The sequence below is a fragment of the Antrostomus carolinensis genome, unplaced genomic scaffold (genome assembly GCF_000700745.2).
Source record: "Antrostomus carolinensis isolate BGI_N321 unplaced genomic scaffold, ASM70074v2 scaffold6122, whole genome shotgun sequence".
Lineage (NCBI taxonomy): Eukaryota > Metazoa > Chordata > Aves > Caprimulgiformes > Caprimulgidae > Antrostomus > Antrostomus carolinensis.
Genome location: NW_010301492.1, coordinates 93,184 through 111,611, shown reverse-complemented (window position 1 = coordinate 111,611; position 18,428 = coordinate 93,184). Strand labels below are relative to the sequence as shown.

The 18,428-nt window shown below is 40.8% G+C and overlaps 1 protein-coding gene across 1 annotated transcript in view; it reads left to right on the top strand.

Annotated features, from left to right (window-relative positions):
* USO1 (USO1 vesicle transport factor) overlaps positions 1 to 16,082 on the top strand; it is a 34,415-nt gene extending 18,333 nt beyond the window's left edge. The window contains exons 11-25 of the mRNA XM_029083895.1: positions 829 to 917; positions 1,674 to 1,828; positions 2,047 to 2,258; positions 3,101 to 3,121; positions 7,223 to 7,333; positions 8,009 to 8,127; positions 8,489 to 8,670; positions 9,612 to 9,733; positions 10,745 to 10,883; positions 12,018 to 12,181; positions 12,761 to 12,850; positions 13,617 to 13,703; positions 14,350 to 14,448; positions 14,926 to 15,141; positions 16,005 to 16,082. Of these exons, the coding sequence (XP_028939728.1) occupies positions 829 to 917; positions 1,674 to 1,828; positions 2,047 to 2,258; positions 3,101 to 3,121; positions 7,223 to 7,333; positions 8,009 to 8,127; positions 8,489 to 8,670; positions 9,612 to 9,733; positions 10,745 to 10,883; positions 12,018 to 12,181; positions 12,761 to 12,850; positions 13,617 to 13,703; positions 14,350 to 14,448; positions 14,926 to 15,141; positions 16,005 to 16,082 (1,884 nt within the window). The remainder of the gene's footprint in view (positions 1 to 828; positions 918 to 1,673; positions 1,829 to 2,046; positions 2,259 to 3,100; positions 3,122 to 7,222; positions 7,334 to 8,008; positions 8,128 to 8,488; positions 8,671 to 9,611; positions 9,734 to 10,744; positions 10,884 to 12,017; positions 12,182 to 12,760; positions 12,851 to 13,616; positions 13,704 to 14,349; positions 14,449 to 14,925; positions 15,142 to 16,004) is intronic.
* The last annotated feature ends 2,346 nt before the right edge of the window (positions 16,083 to 18,428 follow it).

The following is an 18,428-nucleotide window of genomic DNA, read 5'->3' as shown; positions in this document are numbered from 1 at the left end:
TCCTGACAGAAGTAAGAGGGAGCAAATAGATGTAAGGATGGGGGCAACTAAATGGGTGAAAGCAGGAATCTACAGAGATAACTAGTTGCTGCAGAGACTGACTGAAATTATAGTATTTGCTAAGAATTTCAGATGCCAGAGATGTCAGTTTCTAGTGTGGGCAATGTAAATGCAAGATAGTCTTTTAGTCTGCAACCAGAAAGTATTTGGATTTGCATTTTTTTTCCTGTTGGATTTTAACATAGCCCACAGTGTCTTTCCCTGGTTTAGGGGTGGTTTATTTGTTGGTGTTTTTTTTTCTTTTGAGAGAGTCTAGAAGTATTGTGACTCGGCAAGTTTCCAATGGTGAGGGATTTCCAGCTTCTAGAAAGGCCTATCAGCAGTGTAAGATGATTTTCCCTGTGATAAAATGATGTCCTTACATTGAGTGTAGACTGGTTCCTTTGGCACTATCTCTGTTCCAATGCTTTTATCTCTTCAAAGATGCATTTCAGAGGTTTCACCGCTTTTGAATTCTCTAAAATGTCCAGTTTAACTGGCTGTCATAGCAAAACTGACCTGACATAGAAAATTAAGTTGGAGATAAGTGGGTAAGAAAGAGCCATCTGAGCTTTGTGTCCCTTACCCTTGGCTCAGCATGCTTCACAACTGTTAGCTGTTCGGATTTAGTTTGAAATGGTTTTATTGAAATAAATCCCTATGCTGAGACTTGGTCTTTGTTTTTTCAATACTGAGCTGTCAGGGTGATCTTGAATAATTTTGAGTGACCTAGATAGTAGATTATGGCTCACACTTAACTATTAATTTTTTTCTCTGCCCTTTCTGTAGACCATTAACACTGTATCAGAGGTCATTCGAGGATGCCAGATGAATCAAGACTACTTTGCCTCTGTAAATGCACCTTCTAATCCACCAAGGTAGAGGAAGAAAAGTGTTTAACTTTGTTAGGTAATGATGTATTGGTATGGGCAATGGCAGTCTAATCCAAAGGATTGTCTAAATTCAGTTTGGAATTATGATACAGAGCAACGGCTTCAAGTTCATGTTGGGTGCATTAGATAGAGCAGGAAGGTGTCAGGTGTGTTTCCACAGAGATGAGGCCTGGAGCTGATTTTATTTGTTATGTGGTACCTGAAAAGCCAATGAGCAATAGCTGAGAAATTCTTAGTTTGGGATGAGCTGCTGCTGTCAGCCAGAGGACAGTCTACAGAAGAATTCAGAGGCTAGGGGAATAGGCAGGTAATTGATATTTACTCATACTGGGAATCAGCAGGTGTTAGCTTCATGTGATCTTAATCCCAGTATTTGAATATGGGGGTGAGGGTAGAAAAAAGCCATTCTGTATTATGAGTTGCTGGTGGCCTTACGAGGTGGCATCTTCTACAGCATTATTGAAGCTAGCAGGGAGCAGGAGGGGACTCGATGGGAAATGAAAATATTGCAGAGCAACTCGGGCTCCTTGCAGTCACATATAATGAATCTACTGTTTTGTGTTTTAACTAACTGGGAAACTTTGGTATTGGAATCAAAGCTTTTACTCAAATGTTTGAAATGGTAATAGATGGAGTAGGCAAAAGTTTCTTTATCTGGAGAGAACATTACAGATTATGTATCTGCAGTTGTCTTCGTTTATGACTTTGTCCTAATGGTTTTTCTCTCTCCTTGCCAAACAGGCCTGCAATTGTAGTACTTCTGATGTCTATGGTAAACGAAAGGCAGCCTTTTGTGCTACGTTGTGCTGTTCTCTATTGTTTCCAGTGCTTTTTATACAAAAACCAAAAAGGACAAGGGGAAATCGTTTCAACGCTTCTGCCATCTACTATTGACGGTACGCAAAGCTAACGTCTCTGCCCTGAGCTGTAAACTAGCACAATTTATTTACCTGCCTTTGAGTGTCTGATCCAAGCAAGATGATTTGGTTTCAATTTATCTCAAACTTAACTAGTTTCATTTTTCTGGGTTTTAACTGTATGCTTGTGTCTTAAATATGTTGCTGGTTTTGTGGCTTGTTTGAATCTCACTTATACCCCTTGGCTTTTCTGGTAGCTACAGGTAACTCTGTCTCAGCGGGTCAGCTGCTCTGTGGGGGCCTCTTTTCCACGGACTCTCTCTCAAACTGGTGTGCTGCTGTGGCCCTGGCCCACGCGTTACAGGAAAACGCCACTCTGAAAGAGCAGCTCCTCAGAGTTCAGCTAGCCACGAGCATCGGCAACCCGCCGGTGTCGCTGCTGCAGCAGTGCACCAACATCCTCTCACAGGTAGGCACCGACTGCCCCCTGCTTTGGGTTACAACTCTGGGTATCCAGGAAGAATGCTGCTCTAGTGCAGGTGCGTGGCAGGAAGCCATGAGTGTTAGCTTAAAGAGAAAGAGGATTCTCTCTCCTGCTGATGGGTTTTTAAGCTTTACTTAAAGCACTTTGCTTCAGAGGGAGGAGAAAAGCAGCAAATTTGGCTTTTTCATCAGTGATTGCTGCTTGATGTTGCCTACTCTGGGTCCTAAAGCATCTACAACTTAAACTTGGTTTAAAAGACAAGACAGCTGGCAGGCTCCCCATTGACATTTTCTTGCTGAAGAAGTGCCTGGTTAGTATTTCACCTGTAACTGCTATCTTGAAACATCTTTTCAATACCAGGCTTTCATGTACTGATTGCAGTTGGGTTTGCTATTCAAAACTAAAAGCATTTTTTAATTTATTCCACATGTCAACACTTGGCTTTGTAAATGACAAGTGAGTGAACTTCAACTCTGAGCCCATGCTACTTTGCAACATTTGCTGCTGTTATGCGTATTTTTTCCCCGAATGGTTGTAATAAAGAGCTAGTGAACTCTGGCAGCAATTGGACTTTCCTGCAGTTGAGAGTAATAGCAGAATGCTGGAAATTTGAATTTATTCATGTGACTTTTTTCATCTGCTTTACCTCAAAATAGGCAGTACTCCTTTATATCCTTTTCCCAGCATTTTTGTCTAAGGTAAATTTGAGTCAGTAAAACTGCCTGTGACTCTTTAGCCTTGAATGATACAAGGGACTCAAACTTTGGGGGGATGTTTGAGATGTGTTCCACTTCAAGGTTCTCAAGTAATATGTGTGTAACTTGCAGGGTGATAAGATCGACAGACGGGTATGTATTTTTTGGCACAGCTTCGGCATTTTCTTGCCAAAAGCAGGCCTTTTCCTTTTGTCTTGGGTTTTGCTGGGAAGATTTTCTTTTAACTGCTTTTTGACGTGTTTCCACTTACAGCTATGTGTTGCGGTTGGGTTTGGGTTATTTCCTAGCATAACAAGCTCCTTCTGTGTCTCCAGGGCATTCTCTGGGGGTGCTCCACAAACCTACGGGATAAAGATCTTGGGTAGCACGGGTGCTTTCTTTCCAGTGGGGTGAACTCATTCACTCTCTGTTCACATAACAGATGCACTTTCTTGTAAGAGAAATTGAAATTGTTAGAAATGCTGTTTTCTCAGGCTGGCCTGTAGGAAACAGCTGGGACAGTCTGAAGTGGGAACATGCTGCTGATTTCCTGACTGCTAAAATTAAAACCGTGTTTAACCTGCCTTCTGGCCACTTCGTATGTTCTACTTACCAGCAGAAGTTTTAACCTTGGAGCTACTAGTTGTGAAGAGCAGGGATCTCATTAGTAGCTAATGACCCCTGAAGTGAGTTGTTGGACTTTGAGGCTGTGTTATTTCAAGTGCTGCTAAGTTGGTTATTGGTGGCAGAGAAAACAATTCTGAAGTATGACTGCCGTGGAGTTGTCTGCTTCATTTACCATGTTTATGACAGTTGTCCTGAGGAGTGGGGTTGTACTGTTTCTAGCGCTGAACTACAGAACAGCAGCTGTGGAGAGCTGTCATCTATCACAGCAGCAGCTATCATGGTGTGTCTAGAAAATAGCTGTGTGTGACTTTTTCTTAGAGAGGGTGTTTTGGACTCTGTGGAAATCCTTAGGCAGAATATGTTAATTTGACCTCAGAATAGCAAGGTGTGCTAGAGAATAAATGTGGTTTGCAACTTCTTCTAGCAGATGACATGTGCTGTAAATGCCAGGTCACACAAGCAAAAGTAACTGCATTTCTGACATGAAAAGTGACACTTCTAGCAGTGTTCTCTTAAGAAGCCCGAGATGTGTCAATGTGCTGCAGGGCAAGACTACCAGTTACAGTGGTTATTTTTCCCAGTGCATATGAACTGGCTAATAGTGTTAGGACAATAAAAGCCAGCATTTGTAAATGTAAGTGAGGCAAAAAAGGGTTTCTAGTGTTGCTTGCCTGTTCTGTTTGAAGCATTTCTTTTTGTTCAGTTATAGGAGAATTGACTTGATGTTTTTATACATTGTAAGTTGTTGTGACTGATGTCTTTGTGCAGATATTGGGTGTCATAGCCATTTTGTCAGCAATTACTCAAATTTAACTTCCTTGGAATGGTTCTAGTTGCTCCGAGTAACTTTCTTCTATCCCAGAAGGGTGAAAGCAGCATGGTATGGGTGGTTACTGGGGGATTAAATGTGGGCTGTCAGCAATTAAACTGATTAAGTGTAGCCAAGTCTGGCATTTGTAGAAATAGGAGCTTGGTGGAGTTGGGAATCAAGTGACTTAAGGTTTGCTAGAGACTTTAAGGGTGAGCCTAGGGAAGGGCACAGCTCTCCCTCTAGAGAGGAAGGACTGGGGAAAAGGTGTTCTTGGCAGTTCTGAAGCAGTCTCATGTGTAAGGAGATGATTGGGGGGAAAAAAGGGCAGTTTCCCTGTCTAACAATGGTACTTGCAGGTAAGGGCATGCTGCAAGTGTGGAAGATGGATGTTCTATTCATCCAATGCATGCAAGGACACTCCACCCTTCAGTGCTGCAGTGTTAAGGACATGTTTCCCCAAAGGGCTTTCTATGGCAGGTGAATTTATACAGTTGGCAGTGTCATGAGGCTGTTACTGCATCTAATCTGGAAGGAATTTGGGCAGAACTGGTGATTTTGCAGTGCTCTAATGCTAAAGCAGGGTATGGCCTACGTGATTTCCAGGGTACCCCTCAACTTTAGTGACCCTGTAGTTCAGCGAGGTGGCAGTGAGGAAGTAAAGAGCCTGTCTAGATGCTTCAGTATAGCAACAAGGGCCTGTGTGGTCAGCAGGTTCTTCAACTAAGCTGTTGGACAAGACAATGCTATTGCTGTTCAGTACACCAGTGTGGTGTGGCAGATGATTTTCTGTATGAGCTTGTAAGACCTATGGTTTGTCACCTTGTTTGCAATTTATGCTTCACCTGAAGACTGGAGTGTTAACGCAGTGCTTAGCCTTACCTTACAGGTAATAAAAAGTAGTGAGACAGCTCTTTGGGCATCCTGTCTTGCCTTTGTGGGTAAACCTGCTGTGCTAGTGAACATCTTAAATATGTCTTGTCATTAGACTGTCTTGGAAATAAATGTTGCCTCATAAACAGAGATCTGAAAGTATTGTGTTGCATGCAAGTTGTTAACTAATTGCCAAGTACAAGGTGGGTAAGGGAAAGGCCCAGTGGTGATGGGGAAAGCTACATGAGCCAGTCGGAAGGAAAGGAGAGAGCAAGAGGAGAGTCAGGTTTGGTGGTGACTAGGCAATATGCAGTGAGGTCTGGGGCAGTGGAAACCAGTTGTGGCCTTCAGCTAGAAGGGTAGCAGTAAGAGGGATAATCTGTGTGTTAATAAAACAGCATGGCAGGGTCTCAAAAAAGCTGCAGACAAACCTTATAGCAAAGACTAAACAATGGCTGCTAAGAGGGCATGTAGTACTCACAGTGAAATACAGCAGGGAGGAGCTGTGCACTTGGTGCTGATGGCTGTCTTCTCTGCTGTTCCAACACACTTCACTTAGGTCTCTGGAAGTAATGATGATGATAAGGATGAAAAAGGGCCAGACGCTCCCTTTCCTATGGCTGCAGCATTAGGGATGGCTGCTACACTCTTGATATCTGCAATCTGTGTTGTCCTTCTTTAAGGAGATAGTTTTGTCTTAGTGATAGACTGCAGCAAATCACAGCACCTCAGAAGGAAGTCCTCGAATGCAGTTTCTTTAGAACTTGGTATTTTCTTCCAGAGTTGCTAGACTCAGTTTCTGTCTGTCCTGTGGTCTGCAGTGGCAGCTGGGAACCTGCTACAGAGAAGCTTCTTGCCAGACTGCTGCTCACTGGCTGTTTTGATGAGCAAAGTGGATTAGTAAAAGACCCTGAGGGGCTTTTTTTTTTTTTTCTTCAAATGCTTAGCTGAAGTTAGACAATGCTGTCTTCAACTCAAAAGCATAGGGGTTTTTGGAGACAAGGATGGAAGTTCAGTGTCTCAAGTGCAGATAACTCTCAAGCACAGACTCTTTATTTGTTGTTGATGAATACTTCTCCATTTTGCCACTGTCTTGATCTCTGTGGCCACTCATTCCGGTGTATTTTCTCGCTCCCTTTTGAAGGTATCCAAGCAGTTCTATATGCCTCATCTTGCCTTTGAGACTTAAATTTAGCTTCCAGTTAATTTACCTAATTTATTAGGTCCTTGTATGAAGTTCAGTTTTCCACGCAGGGAACGCTTTTCTTGGTTGCCTTCTGAATGTTGACTCTCAGAAGAGATGTTTGGCTGCCTGGATGCTGCTGTGCCCACAATATCTGCAGCAAAGACAAGGGGAACAAATTGAGAAGACAGTCAACTTGGAGATGAAAACTAATTTTCACAAATACTGCAGTTAGCATTTCTCTTGCTGGCTTAATGTGCATATTTTGCATGAACCAAAAGCCACTTCTTAATTTCCTATTTTTACTTAGTAAATAACATTAGGAACACATGGCAATTTTTAGTCAGCAGTGTAAGTCTTAGTGATGCATCTCTCTTTATAGGGAATACTCACCTGACTTAATTTACACTTTGTTTGCTCTTTACAGGGATTGTGTGTATGTTCCTTTGTTACCCAAGTATTAATTATAAATGCAGAACTAATTTATGATTTTATATGGGTGCTAATTTGCATTGAGTCATATTTCACATCTGTGTTGCTTGTTGTTTTGCTCTGAAAACAGTTAAATATGAATGGTTTAATTCCTGTTTCATCAAAGCACTAAAGCTGTGTTCAGTATAACTAACAAATGGGTATTTTTGAAAGGCATGACTTGTTTTTAAAATGAGCTGAAAGTGGGTGAGTTCTGAATCAGTACAGCTTTTTTTGGTATTTTAGTCCTCCACTGTGGAATGATAACGATGGGGGGTATTATTCTTTTCAGGGCAGCAAAGTACAGACCAGGGTTGGACTACTGATGTTGCTTTGCACTTGGCTAAGCAACTGCTCCATTGCTGTCACCCACTTCCTTCACAACCCAGCCAATGTACCTTTTGTATCCTTGACCTGCTTGCAGAGTGCAACCGCTTGCCTAGAAATTACTTGGATTATTCATGTTCAAGTTAAATGTTTATCTAGATCAGTTTGCAGGGATACTGCATGACATCAAAGAAAATGCATTGGGGCAAGAGATATAAGCAGCCTTTTGCTGACAGTGCTCTGTGTGTGCTGACCTGTCTATAAGATGTGCATGTAAACTAAAGTACAGCAGAAAGCTTTGTCATTTTGACAGCAAAGCGTATTTTTCATTGTGACAAGCCCATTGATATTTTTAGTGTGACTTACGCTTGTACCCAAGAGCTAGAAGAACGCTTCCTACTTCTGTTGAAGCTTATTTCTATGCTTGCTTTTCAAGAAAAAAATCTGATGAAAGTACACAAGGCTAAACTGTCACCTTATCTAAACTGAAAGTCTGTTTTGGAACAACTAAATCTCTTTGGTTAAGCAGACAGTTACTGAGAAAAGAAATTTCAGAGAAACCACTGATTACACAGGTCCTTCAAAATAGGAGCTGGCTTTGTGAGGGTTTTGTCAGCTGTTTTGCCTACTTCCTTAATAAAGCTTGGTTTTACATGTGAAAAGAATTTTAACTGGGAATTTATACAGGGAGAAGTATGTTACATGTCTTCTGCTTATGAAACATCTGAAATATCCTTAACAAGAGCTCTAGCTCACAGGGCAGATAGCTGAAAACCTTGGAGAAGAGGAGCAGCTTGTCCAAGGCCTGTGTGCGCTTTTGCTTGGCATTTCCATCTACTACAATGACAATTCCCTTGAAAACTACAGGAAGTAAGTATGAAGTAGAAATAAGAGGGAAAGGTTCTGTGAATGGCAGGTGGGGGTTTAAGGGGCTTTTAACAGAGGCAGTGCAGTCAATGCATGTTCCTTATGGGATGCAAAATAACTGACCCACCTCCAGCTAGACAAGGCAGACAGGTTTTTTACATAGGTCCTCCTAACCTGTGTATTCTTGGGCTGAGAACAGGTGTCAGTGGCAACTGAAAACCTGCATCTTGAAAGCAAAACATCTAGTGTGGTTAAGATTTGAGACAAATAATCAGAGTTGTACCTGCAAAAACCACCCTGAAGGAGGAAGGGGTTAACTTCTTTTCAAGTGTTGCACTGTGATTGATTTGTCTGTTCCTTTTAGAGAGAAGCTGAAACAGCTGATTGAGAAGAGGATTGGCAGGGAGAACTTCATTGAGAAGCTTGGCTTCATTAGCAAACATGAACTTTATTCCAGAGCTGCTCAGAAACCACAGCCTAGTTTTTCTAGCCCTGACCACATGATGTTTGATCATGAATTTACCAAACTTGTAAAGGAATTAGAAGGTGAGATGTTATGTTCATATCTTGAGTTTTTTGTGATGAACTGATGACTGAGCTACTAAATATGCTCAATATAGCCTTGTTAAAAGTATTGTTACAGTACCAAAATAGACCATTCTGAAAAATGTCTTAGTTATAGCTGTAAGGAATCATACTCAAGCTTGCAGTTCCAAGTATTTAGTAAAATTACTCCCAGTACAAGACCATAATCAGGGCTTGTACTAATTGGATAACTTGATATTCCTAGGTGAAATAATTCTTGGTGCATGCTGTGAGTTATCACACTGTAGCCAAGAGGTGTATTTACCTGTGCTCAAATAGACACTGAAGTATTGAGCACATGCGGTGGTCGTAGAAGCTTGATTCATGGAAGCAAGCAACCTAGGTGTTTGCTGTTTCTGATTCATTACAATGATGAATGCTGAATTTCCTGGACTGTTAAAAAATTATAAGGGCTTTATTTAGTGTTTTCTGCTCTTCACAAAAGAGACAGATTGTCATCATCCTGTCTATTAATGTTGCCCAACTTAAATCAGTCTGGAGAAGGGAAAACCTTGAAGCAACAATAGTAAAGACGGTTTTGCCCCATCACGTTTCTTCTGCACGTCGCCCTTGTAATCATAAGTCTGTCACTTATTTGCACAGCTGCTTGGGCAAGAGTTGTCCTAGAGCCATAACGCAAGTAAAATGTATCTTTTCTGATGGGGGGGACTCAAAACACCCATTTGCTTTTCTGAAACTGTAAAACAGTAAGTGTGCAACCCTTGCTTTAAAAAAAAAATTGCTATTTCCTGTTTTCTTAAACCTGTTTGTGACAACTGCTGTTTTTAAACTGCAGGTTGAGTTTCTAATGCCATGAACTCAGTTAAACTGGGTGAGGACTGTTTTGAGGACAAAAAAAAGATGTGAACTGGGTGTTAGTTGACAGAAACTGTTTTTGGCAGGTGTCATAAGTAAAGCTATTTACAAGTCCAGTGAGGAAGATAAAAAGGAGGAGGAGGTCAAGAAGACATTGGAACAGCATGACAACATTGTGACTCACTACAAAAAAGTCATTAGAGAGCAGGTAAGAATGAATTATGCTGTACATGTGCCTCCAGAAGTTGTTTCTTCTGGCTTTTGGAGGCACCGTAGTACAGTTTGATACCCCATGTTCCAAAATAAGTAGCAAGGAATCTAGCAATGCAGAAACACTTCTGAAAAAACTTAAGCCGAGAATTTCTGGTTCAACTGAAATGCCAGTGTTTAGAATACTGGTTAAGTTTAATGATTTTCCTAGAGTACATCTGCTCTTTCCTGTGTTTTAAGTGTTTATTTTCAAATGCAGAACTTGCAGCCCTTCTCAGAGATGCAATTCTTAATTCTGTGCTCTCCCCTTTGAAAAGATGACAGATGAAACACAGCTGAATGAAGTGGTGATGTTTGTCAGTGAAGTGTGGGTATACCTGCTCTGGCTGGACTCTCAAAATATTTTTTTTCCTCAACAGTAGTTCACTTGTTTTGTTGCCACAGCTTAGATTGTGAAGTAGAGGAGCAAAGCTAATTAACTTAAATAGCTAATGGGGAACTGAAGCAGAGGTTTTTAGTTCAGGGATCTGGAAGGGACACAGAATAGAGTGGTACATGTGGAATTAAGGGCACTTCTGAACTTTCAGTCAGGCTTTACTGAGCATGTGATGACTGCAATTGCCATGACTACTTTAAAGACTCTTGAAGTGGACCAAATGCTTGCAGGCTTTGGGGTGATGAGGAGAAATTACAATAATCAAATTCAGTTATTTCCTTTTTCTTTGTCCTGCTGTCCCTGGTATGGGGATTCTGGAGGTATCTTTACAAAGATTTGGAAGGTATTGGTCTGGTGTGACAGGCTGCTTCTGTCTCTCCAGGCTTTTTTTCCTAGGAATAGCTGTTTAGGTTTGCATGAGGCTTTTCTCCTCATCTGTCAGGCAGCACTGACAGTGTCACTAACCAATCATGTATACTGCTAGAGTTAAGATTTTTCTGTCTTTTTTTTGCCTTCCTGACAGTATTGTATTCAAAAGCATTATTATTCTAAGTGCCTTTTTTCTTGTCACAGGATCAGGAGCTTGAAGAATTAAAACAACGAGTTAACACTTTAACATCTCAAAATGAACAGCTCCAAGCAACAGTTACACAGCAAGTGTCGCAGATCCAACAGCATAAGGACCAATATAATCTCCTTAAAGTACAGCTAGGTAGGCTTCAGAAAGTATAATAGTAAATAGTCTTGCTAGTGCAAAGATCCAGTGATTTATGGCAAGCTACAGAACAGCTCCAGAAGACAATCTTCTGTCACTTCAAGCATGCTGTTATATGTTCTGCAGCGTATGAAAACTTCCCATAGAGATAAATACACTTTTTCCAAATTGATATTGAGCACTGCAGACACTTTTGTTGACGCATCAGATTTGCTTCATTATTTAATAATACTAGGCTTTGTTTTGAGAGCCTTGAATCTTGCAGAATAAAGCACAGTAAGAAGTGAGAGGACAACTTGAAAATATGAATGAGGCATAATTTTTTCTTGCTTTGTGCTCAAGTATTGGGTCTCTTGAAAAAAGTTCAGTTTTCTGCAAGATCCATTTGAGCAGTTGATCTCAGGCTTACCTGCCACGTAGGCCTGCTCAGGGGGAAAACCAGGGCCTGAAGATGACCGCTGTAGGCCAGACAGTTCACTTCCATGAACACACAGAAGCACTGTGATGAACAATAGCTTCTGACCTTTAGTTTCTTTAGTCCAAAACAGTCATTGCCTGTTCAGACTTAGAACATGAAGAGATGGGTTGTGGTGTGTGTTGAAGTTAGGGTCTGTGAATGAAAGCATGAATTAGGGAAGGGTTGTGGAATGGCAGATGTACAAGATGAGGCCTATTGCTGTCACTAGAGAGATTGCAAACTGAATGCTTAAATCAGGACAGTATATTCAAGTTATTCCAAGGTCAGCATGCCTGATAAGCTGTATATGACAAGATTTCAAAAAGTAATCCTACCTTCAGTATTTTTTATGATTTAAAAATACATAAGGAAATAATTGTCCTTCCTCTCTAGAATGATTTGTCTATAAACCTGCTTTGGATGAACTAAATGACTGAAGCAGCGTGCAGGGACAGCCACAAATACGTAGTTGGAGGAATGGCAAATCCAAGCTATTTATTCAACTTTTGATAGAGATTTTTAAACACTTTGCTTTGGTTCTTGAGTTAGAGTGGCTTGTATTGCCCTGCAGAGCAGGAGGAGGATGGGCAATAAATACTTTAATTAGTGTGTTTGAAGCTAACTTCAAAATGATGTTGAGGTTTGTGACCTTTGTTATACTCTCTGTCTTTTAGGAAAGGACACTCAACATCATAATTCCCACAGTGATACGTTTCAGATGAATGGTATTCAGACAGAAGAAGTGAGCAAATTGAAAGAGGAGTTGGAAGAATGGAAAAACAAGCATGAACTACTGCAAGGGCAGTTAAAGGAAAAGGATTCTGTGATTGAAAAATTGGTAAGCAATAACTAACGTGGCAGATCTTGATGTGGCTTCCATTTCCTGTTTTCAAATGTAGTTTGCCTTAAGCTGTGTAAGTCCTCATTATGATGGCAGTCAAGCAATCACAACTGATACTGTGCTGATAATAGGAAGTATGGTGGGAGACGGCTTGAGCAGAGCCTTTTCTGCTTCACACTCTTCCCAAGAGTAATATGTGCAGCTGACTATAGAATCTGTGGGTTTTAGCATGTATTGGGTGAGGAAAAATGGTCGGTATCTCCTGGAAGCTTAGGAGGGTAATGCTTAAGACATACTTATGATGGCCTGTGTTTGGTGGCCTGTTTGCCAAAATGCAGGAGGGCACACACTGCTTTTATTTTGTGCATGTCTTCTGCATTTAAATTGGTGAGCTTTTGCATCAATCTTAGAGGAGAACATCCAGCTGCTCTTGTGTAATCAGAGAGCTTTGTGCATTTCTTAACCTGTTTGCACCTACTCCGGGAACACTGATCATGCAAGCACACAGTTTGCTTTATGTTCTGACATGACTATTTAGTCTGAGTTCTATAGCTGATTTTCCTGTTGCTATTACAGAAATCTTCACAGTTGGAGATGGGAACAACAGAGCAGTCTTCACAGACCAGCAAATCTGGTGGCTTGGAGCTCAATAATGAACTACAGAAGGTGAACTTGTGGTATTTCAGCAAAGCTGCAGTACACGGTGGTAGCCTGGGATGGGAAGGGAGCTTTGTCACACTTACAGGGATGACCATCGAGTCCTGAGCATGTTGATGTTTTTAATGGTGCATCTTTATGTGATGATGATCACTAATCTTGGAGCATCAAGATTATGCATCCAAAAAGGAGTAATTTGTTTTTGCTAAGCAGGTTTGAGCCAGCAGAACACACTTCAACTGACTCTTCAGACTTACAAAATCTTTTTATCCATTGCAAAACATATCTTTATTATGAATGCTTCCAGGTATTAGATTTACAGCATAGTGTTTAAAGATCTGCAGTTTCAATAATTTAAGGTAGCTGTTGCTCAAAAAAATACCTATTGGAGTTTCTCTGATTACAGAACTAATGATACCTAGATTGCTAAGTCAGAATGGGTTTCTGCCCCAAGAATGGTGTTGTGTAGAGGATGCTAATGGGAGTGATAGTGGTGTGACCTTTATAAGCACAGCTGAGGCTTGGACAGGTGCCTTGGTTGGGCATTCCACAGAAAAGAGTTTGTAAGAGCAGGGCAGAAAATGGTGCATGTTGCTGACTAGTTTTGTCTTCTAGAGAAACGGTTGCTGTGCTCTCATTGAGAGAGAGGTGCAGCTTTCCTCTTGCGTATGCTAGTATGAAGCAGTTAGTCTGTTGCTATTTAACTTAAATAAAATTTAACTACCTTGCTTTATCAAATTAACTTAAGAGTATGTTTTGTCTTTGTTTCCCAAAGGAACTGGAAATGCTCAGGAGTCAGATACAACTACAGTCTGCAGAAATCTCTAAGCTTCAGATTGAGAATCAAAAGCTACAACTAATGGTACCAGTGAAAAAGCTCCTTATTTTCTCTCTGGGGACTAAATCTTGAAGACTTTGCTTTCCTGCTTGTGCTGTCTGTAGCTACTGTCCTAAACTAAGCTTGTTTTAAAAATACACATTAGGAAGTGACACCAACAGTGTTTTAAATGAAGTAATGCATTGCCTGGGTAAATCCTTCATGAGGAAAGGGGGGGCATCCAGTCAAGTTTGTGCTCTGTGAGGCTGTTGGTCCTTGGTATTTTTAAACAGAGGAATAGCAGCTACTCAGTGTTTTAAGCTTATACCCTGATCAAAGGAAATAGTCTCTTGTGAGACACAAATGCATGATATCATGTGTGTTAGAGATCATAATTCTTACTAACAGTTGAGGATACTAATTTCAAAGCTGACATATAGTTAAATGGCAAATGGTAGGCACACCTGTCTGTGCAGACCTCCAAAGGCTTCAGAGCTTTTTTTAGCTGTGTTTAGAAAATATAAGCCAATAAAGCCTTACAGAATAGCTAAATAGATGTGATTGTGTCCTCAAAACCAGCCATTAGCTGGTAAGAAGAAAATATGCTTTTAAATTCTACAACTGACTGCATAATGTCTTAGCTTCCTGTCTGTGTATGTGAGTGCTCTGATACTGAATTTCTTGTCCACAGAATACAACTGCAGATCCTGTGTTAGCAGACAGCTGTGTAGCAGCAGTAAACAACTCTGAATTAGAGGGACAACTTCAGCAAGAAATAAAAGAATTGAAGGTTGGTAGTGGATGAACACTAAACCAAGTCACTTGATACTCAGCCTTCAGTTAGGAGGACTTCTATGATAGGAAAGGCTTTGGGTGGAAGTCTTTTGTTTCCTCAGCATCTTAAGTGTTTCAGACTAGGAAGGGGAAGCTGGATCCATCTCCTCCTTCATTTTTCACTTGGGAAATGTAGGCCTTGCCTGCCTTCAAGGAGTTGGTTAAGAACAGTCTAGGAAATAGATTCACTCTGACACAGACAGTCCACTATGGCTGGGAGGAAGGTAGCCAATGTTAAGACTTCTACCCAACCTATTCCTGGTTGGTAATAAGGGGAGTTTGGGTAAGGAAGTGTGTGAGAGCAAGGCCACAGGGCACTTGGTGGGGTTGGAGCTGTTACAGGTAGTGTATGGAATGTGTCTGTATGAAACAAAGCTTTCAGCTGTTACTATGCTTATGGTGTAACTTGTTGTGGGATTTTTCCTGTTGCCAGAATGAAGTCAAAGCCCTTTCTGAGGAAAAAGAAACACTAAAACAGCATCTGGATTCATCCAGTAGTACAGTTGCTATATTGCAAGATGAGAAAAGTAAGCTTCAGCAAGAAGTTGCAGAATCAAAGAAAGAACAAGATGATCTTCTGGTGCTTTTGGCTGATCAGGATCAGAAACTATCTGCACTGAAGATAAAATTGAAGGATCTCGGTGTACCGGTAAGGAAAACAATGGGTCCTATGAGCTCTTGGGTCTGAAGGGCAGGTCTGAGTATGGCAATACTTGATCTAGTAAGTCTGGTGTGGCATCTTTCTATAAATAGAGGTCTGTTCAATCTACCAGAGTGGCTTCCTGAACTTCTGTTGGCAGCCAGCAATAAAAGATAACTGCCTCTTGAAAGAAGTGTTCAGCTTAGAGATTTTGAGAGGTACCTGCCAAACTCCTGTGAGGAAGTCATGCTTGTCATGGGTATGTGTGGAGCAATACCTGACTAGGTGCCTGGCCTTGCTGCAGCTGATCCTGGCTGCTGACTAGAAAGCTTTAGTCTGCTGCTTGGGCAGTGCTGTAGAGTGTCAGGGCAGTTTCTGGGACCCTAATGGGTGGTTTCTTTCAAGAATCCTTGTGACTCACAGCTGGATGTGTGACTGAAATGGATGTTACTTGCTGTTGTGCTGTGGTTGTGGCTGAACATCAGGCTAGAATCTGAGTTTCCTATCAAGAGAATCATTCTGTCTTTTATCCAGTCCTTATTAAAGGAAGGATTACATTTTGGTAGTAGGGTTTAGTTCCCACAATTGTACGGGAAACTGAAGCACGTACCCAGTTGCTTACTTGAATGTACAGGGCAGACCTGATGGTGTGGAGTGGAGGCTGCTGTTCCCAGTAGTCAGGCATCCTTAGCAGAGAATTTAAATTGTGTGACATTACAAGATGATGTTTGTCTTTATTAAGTGCTAATTGATACAGTATGATTATTTTAGGTTAGCTTTAAGCTTATTTTCACTCCCTTGTCATTTGCCTTCAAAAGGTTGGATCACAGTAAGGGATATTACTGCTCACAACAGATCTTCCTTAATTTCAGGTTGAAGATGAAGATGATATTGAATCTGGAGATCAAGGAGATGAAGATGAAGATGGGGATGAAGAGGAGCAAGACTAGAATGCTTTTGTGTGTTACCATGAAAACTAGATTGCACTGTTATTGGGGGGAGAAAATCTATTATTGGTATACTAAGCAAAATATCTGCTTATGAAAAGCAGATGGGAAAATGGCAACTGTGAGACTAGTTATAAGTTACTGAAACATTTGAAACACCTTCATACTAGGTAAAGCAAACAAAAATCACTGTTTAAGTTCTACATGAGTATCCCAAATTGTTCTTGTTTAGAAGTTGCTTTAGACACTGTTCAAAGCACGGGAATGACAATGTTGCTGTCTCAGTTCATTGTCACTGACAGGAGTTCTGTGCATTTGTCTATGGTTTTAACCTTCTGGAACTCTTAATTAAATACAAAAATATTTGGTTTAACATCTCTCAAATGGAATCATTGCCCCTCCCTTCAGCATGGAGCTTCAGTGTAATTAGTGGCTTCCTTTCAAGAGCGGTGGGTGAGGTGAAAGGGTTGGGGTGGCTGTGGTGTGGAGTGGCTGCTCTGCTGGGCTGGTGGGTTGGTTCTCTAGGTTTGAATGTTCCTGCAGAGCATCGAGTGCTGCTCCAACTGTGTCTGGAACCTCCTGGAGGGAACAGCAGTGCTATGCTAATAACAGGGAAGAGGTTTCATGGAAACCTGCACAAGAAAGGTAGCGTTTTTAAGAAGAAACTCTATGGAAAAACAAATACCAATACACACTTTCTAAAGATCTAATGTGCTACTGCGTCAGCATAAAAATAAGTTAAAATCTTGTTGACTACTTCAGTAAGGAAATAAAAGCTACTATGATTTTTATAACTTATTGGCTCTTGATGAGTGAATAAAAGATGAAACTTTAAAAGAAAAAAAACAAATAAAATAACCGCATCAGTTTGATTTTTTTGGTAATAAAAATAGGTATGCCCATTTAATTCTTGATCATTTAATTGTTATCTTGTTTTAATAAAATATATTTTAATACACATGTAAAATCATCTAAAACCAGTCTAGGGTGGCAGATAAAAATAATATACCAGGTACTGGGTCTCCTATCACATGTGAATATACAGGGTCCTGGTTCAGATTTAGCATTTTTCAACAAAATAGGCTTCAGTAGCTGCTTAACTTCCTTAGAGCTTTTTTAAAAAATAAAATTATTCCTTATTCAAATCATAATTTGAGGAAGACCAATAAAGCAAGACGTTTTCAAAGTCACTTCGTACACTTAGTGTGTGTTTAACACGAAATTGTTGGAAGGAGTAGTTTTTATCAGCTGCATTCTTGGGTTCCATGCTTGGGCAGATTTTTTTGGAACTGGGGGGAAAAGAACAAGGATGAGAAGCAGTGGTAGAATAGGATCTGAAATACCCTGTGACTGTGGGGGACTTCCTTCAATACAACAACACCTGGTTTTTAGCTTCAGTGTGACTTACTTTCTGTTGAACATGGCACATTAACAAGGAGCTGTGAGCAAGCAGCCTGTGGGTCTTGCCTGTCCACCCCCTGTTTTTCTATGCAAAATCTAAGAATGAAGGCAGAAGCATGCAGGCCTTAGAAGGCTTTTCTAGAGGGCTTTGCCATGTTTACTTATGCAGCAAGAGTTGCAGATACATTTCTTGGGAAGAGTACTTTGATTCTGAGGCAGAACTTGCTCTTTTTGAAAATCTTTTTAAAGGCAGAAGATGCACAAGCTACAAATGAAAAAGCTAGCTTGGAAGGCCTGGAGCACTCTTGCTGCTTGTTCAATGATGTGAATGAGTTCTGAAAGAACTGACAGCTTTGCTGCTTGCAAACCCTCTTCACAAACCCATTGCCTGAATTCAGCCCAATTTAGTGACTTAGACAAGTCTCTCTGGTCTGTGTTCTCTTTGCATGAAACAGAAGAAGGAGGACACCTTGTGGCCACTTTTTAAGTGGAAGGTGGTACAGTAGCAGCACTGATAGCTAACAAGTCTTGATTTTGTAATTTTTTTTTGTGCAAAGCAGGGAAGTAAAGATTATTTGCTTTGCCAGGGTTATGCTAGAGCTCTTGTGTCAAACTGGATTGAGTGAGACATGGATTTTTTTAAGTTAATCGGGGAATAATAATAAAAAGTGTAACTTAACAACCAAGCTATCTGTGTTGGGACTTAGTACAGAGTAGGTGAATGGTATGCTGCCATCATACATGATACTCCACGCTACAGATAGTACAGTCACAAGATGGGATTATCATAGAACCATTCATTATCATTCAGTTGGAAAAGACTTGCGAGATAGAGTCCAACCATAGACACAGATACTACAGATAGGTGAAGAATTTGGGTATACAGCTCCCACTCTGCATAGATATAGGCTGATAGTTCTTATCCCTTGAAAGTTCTGTTTGTGACTA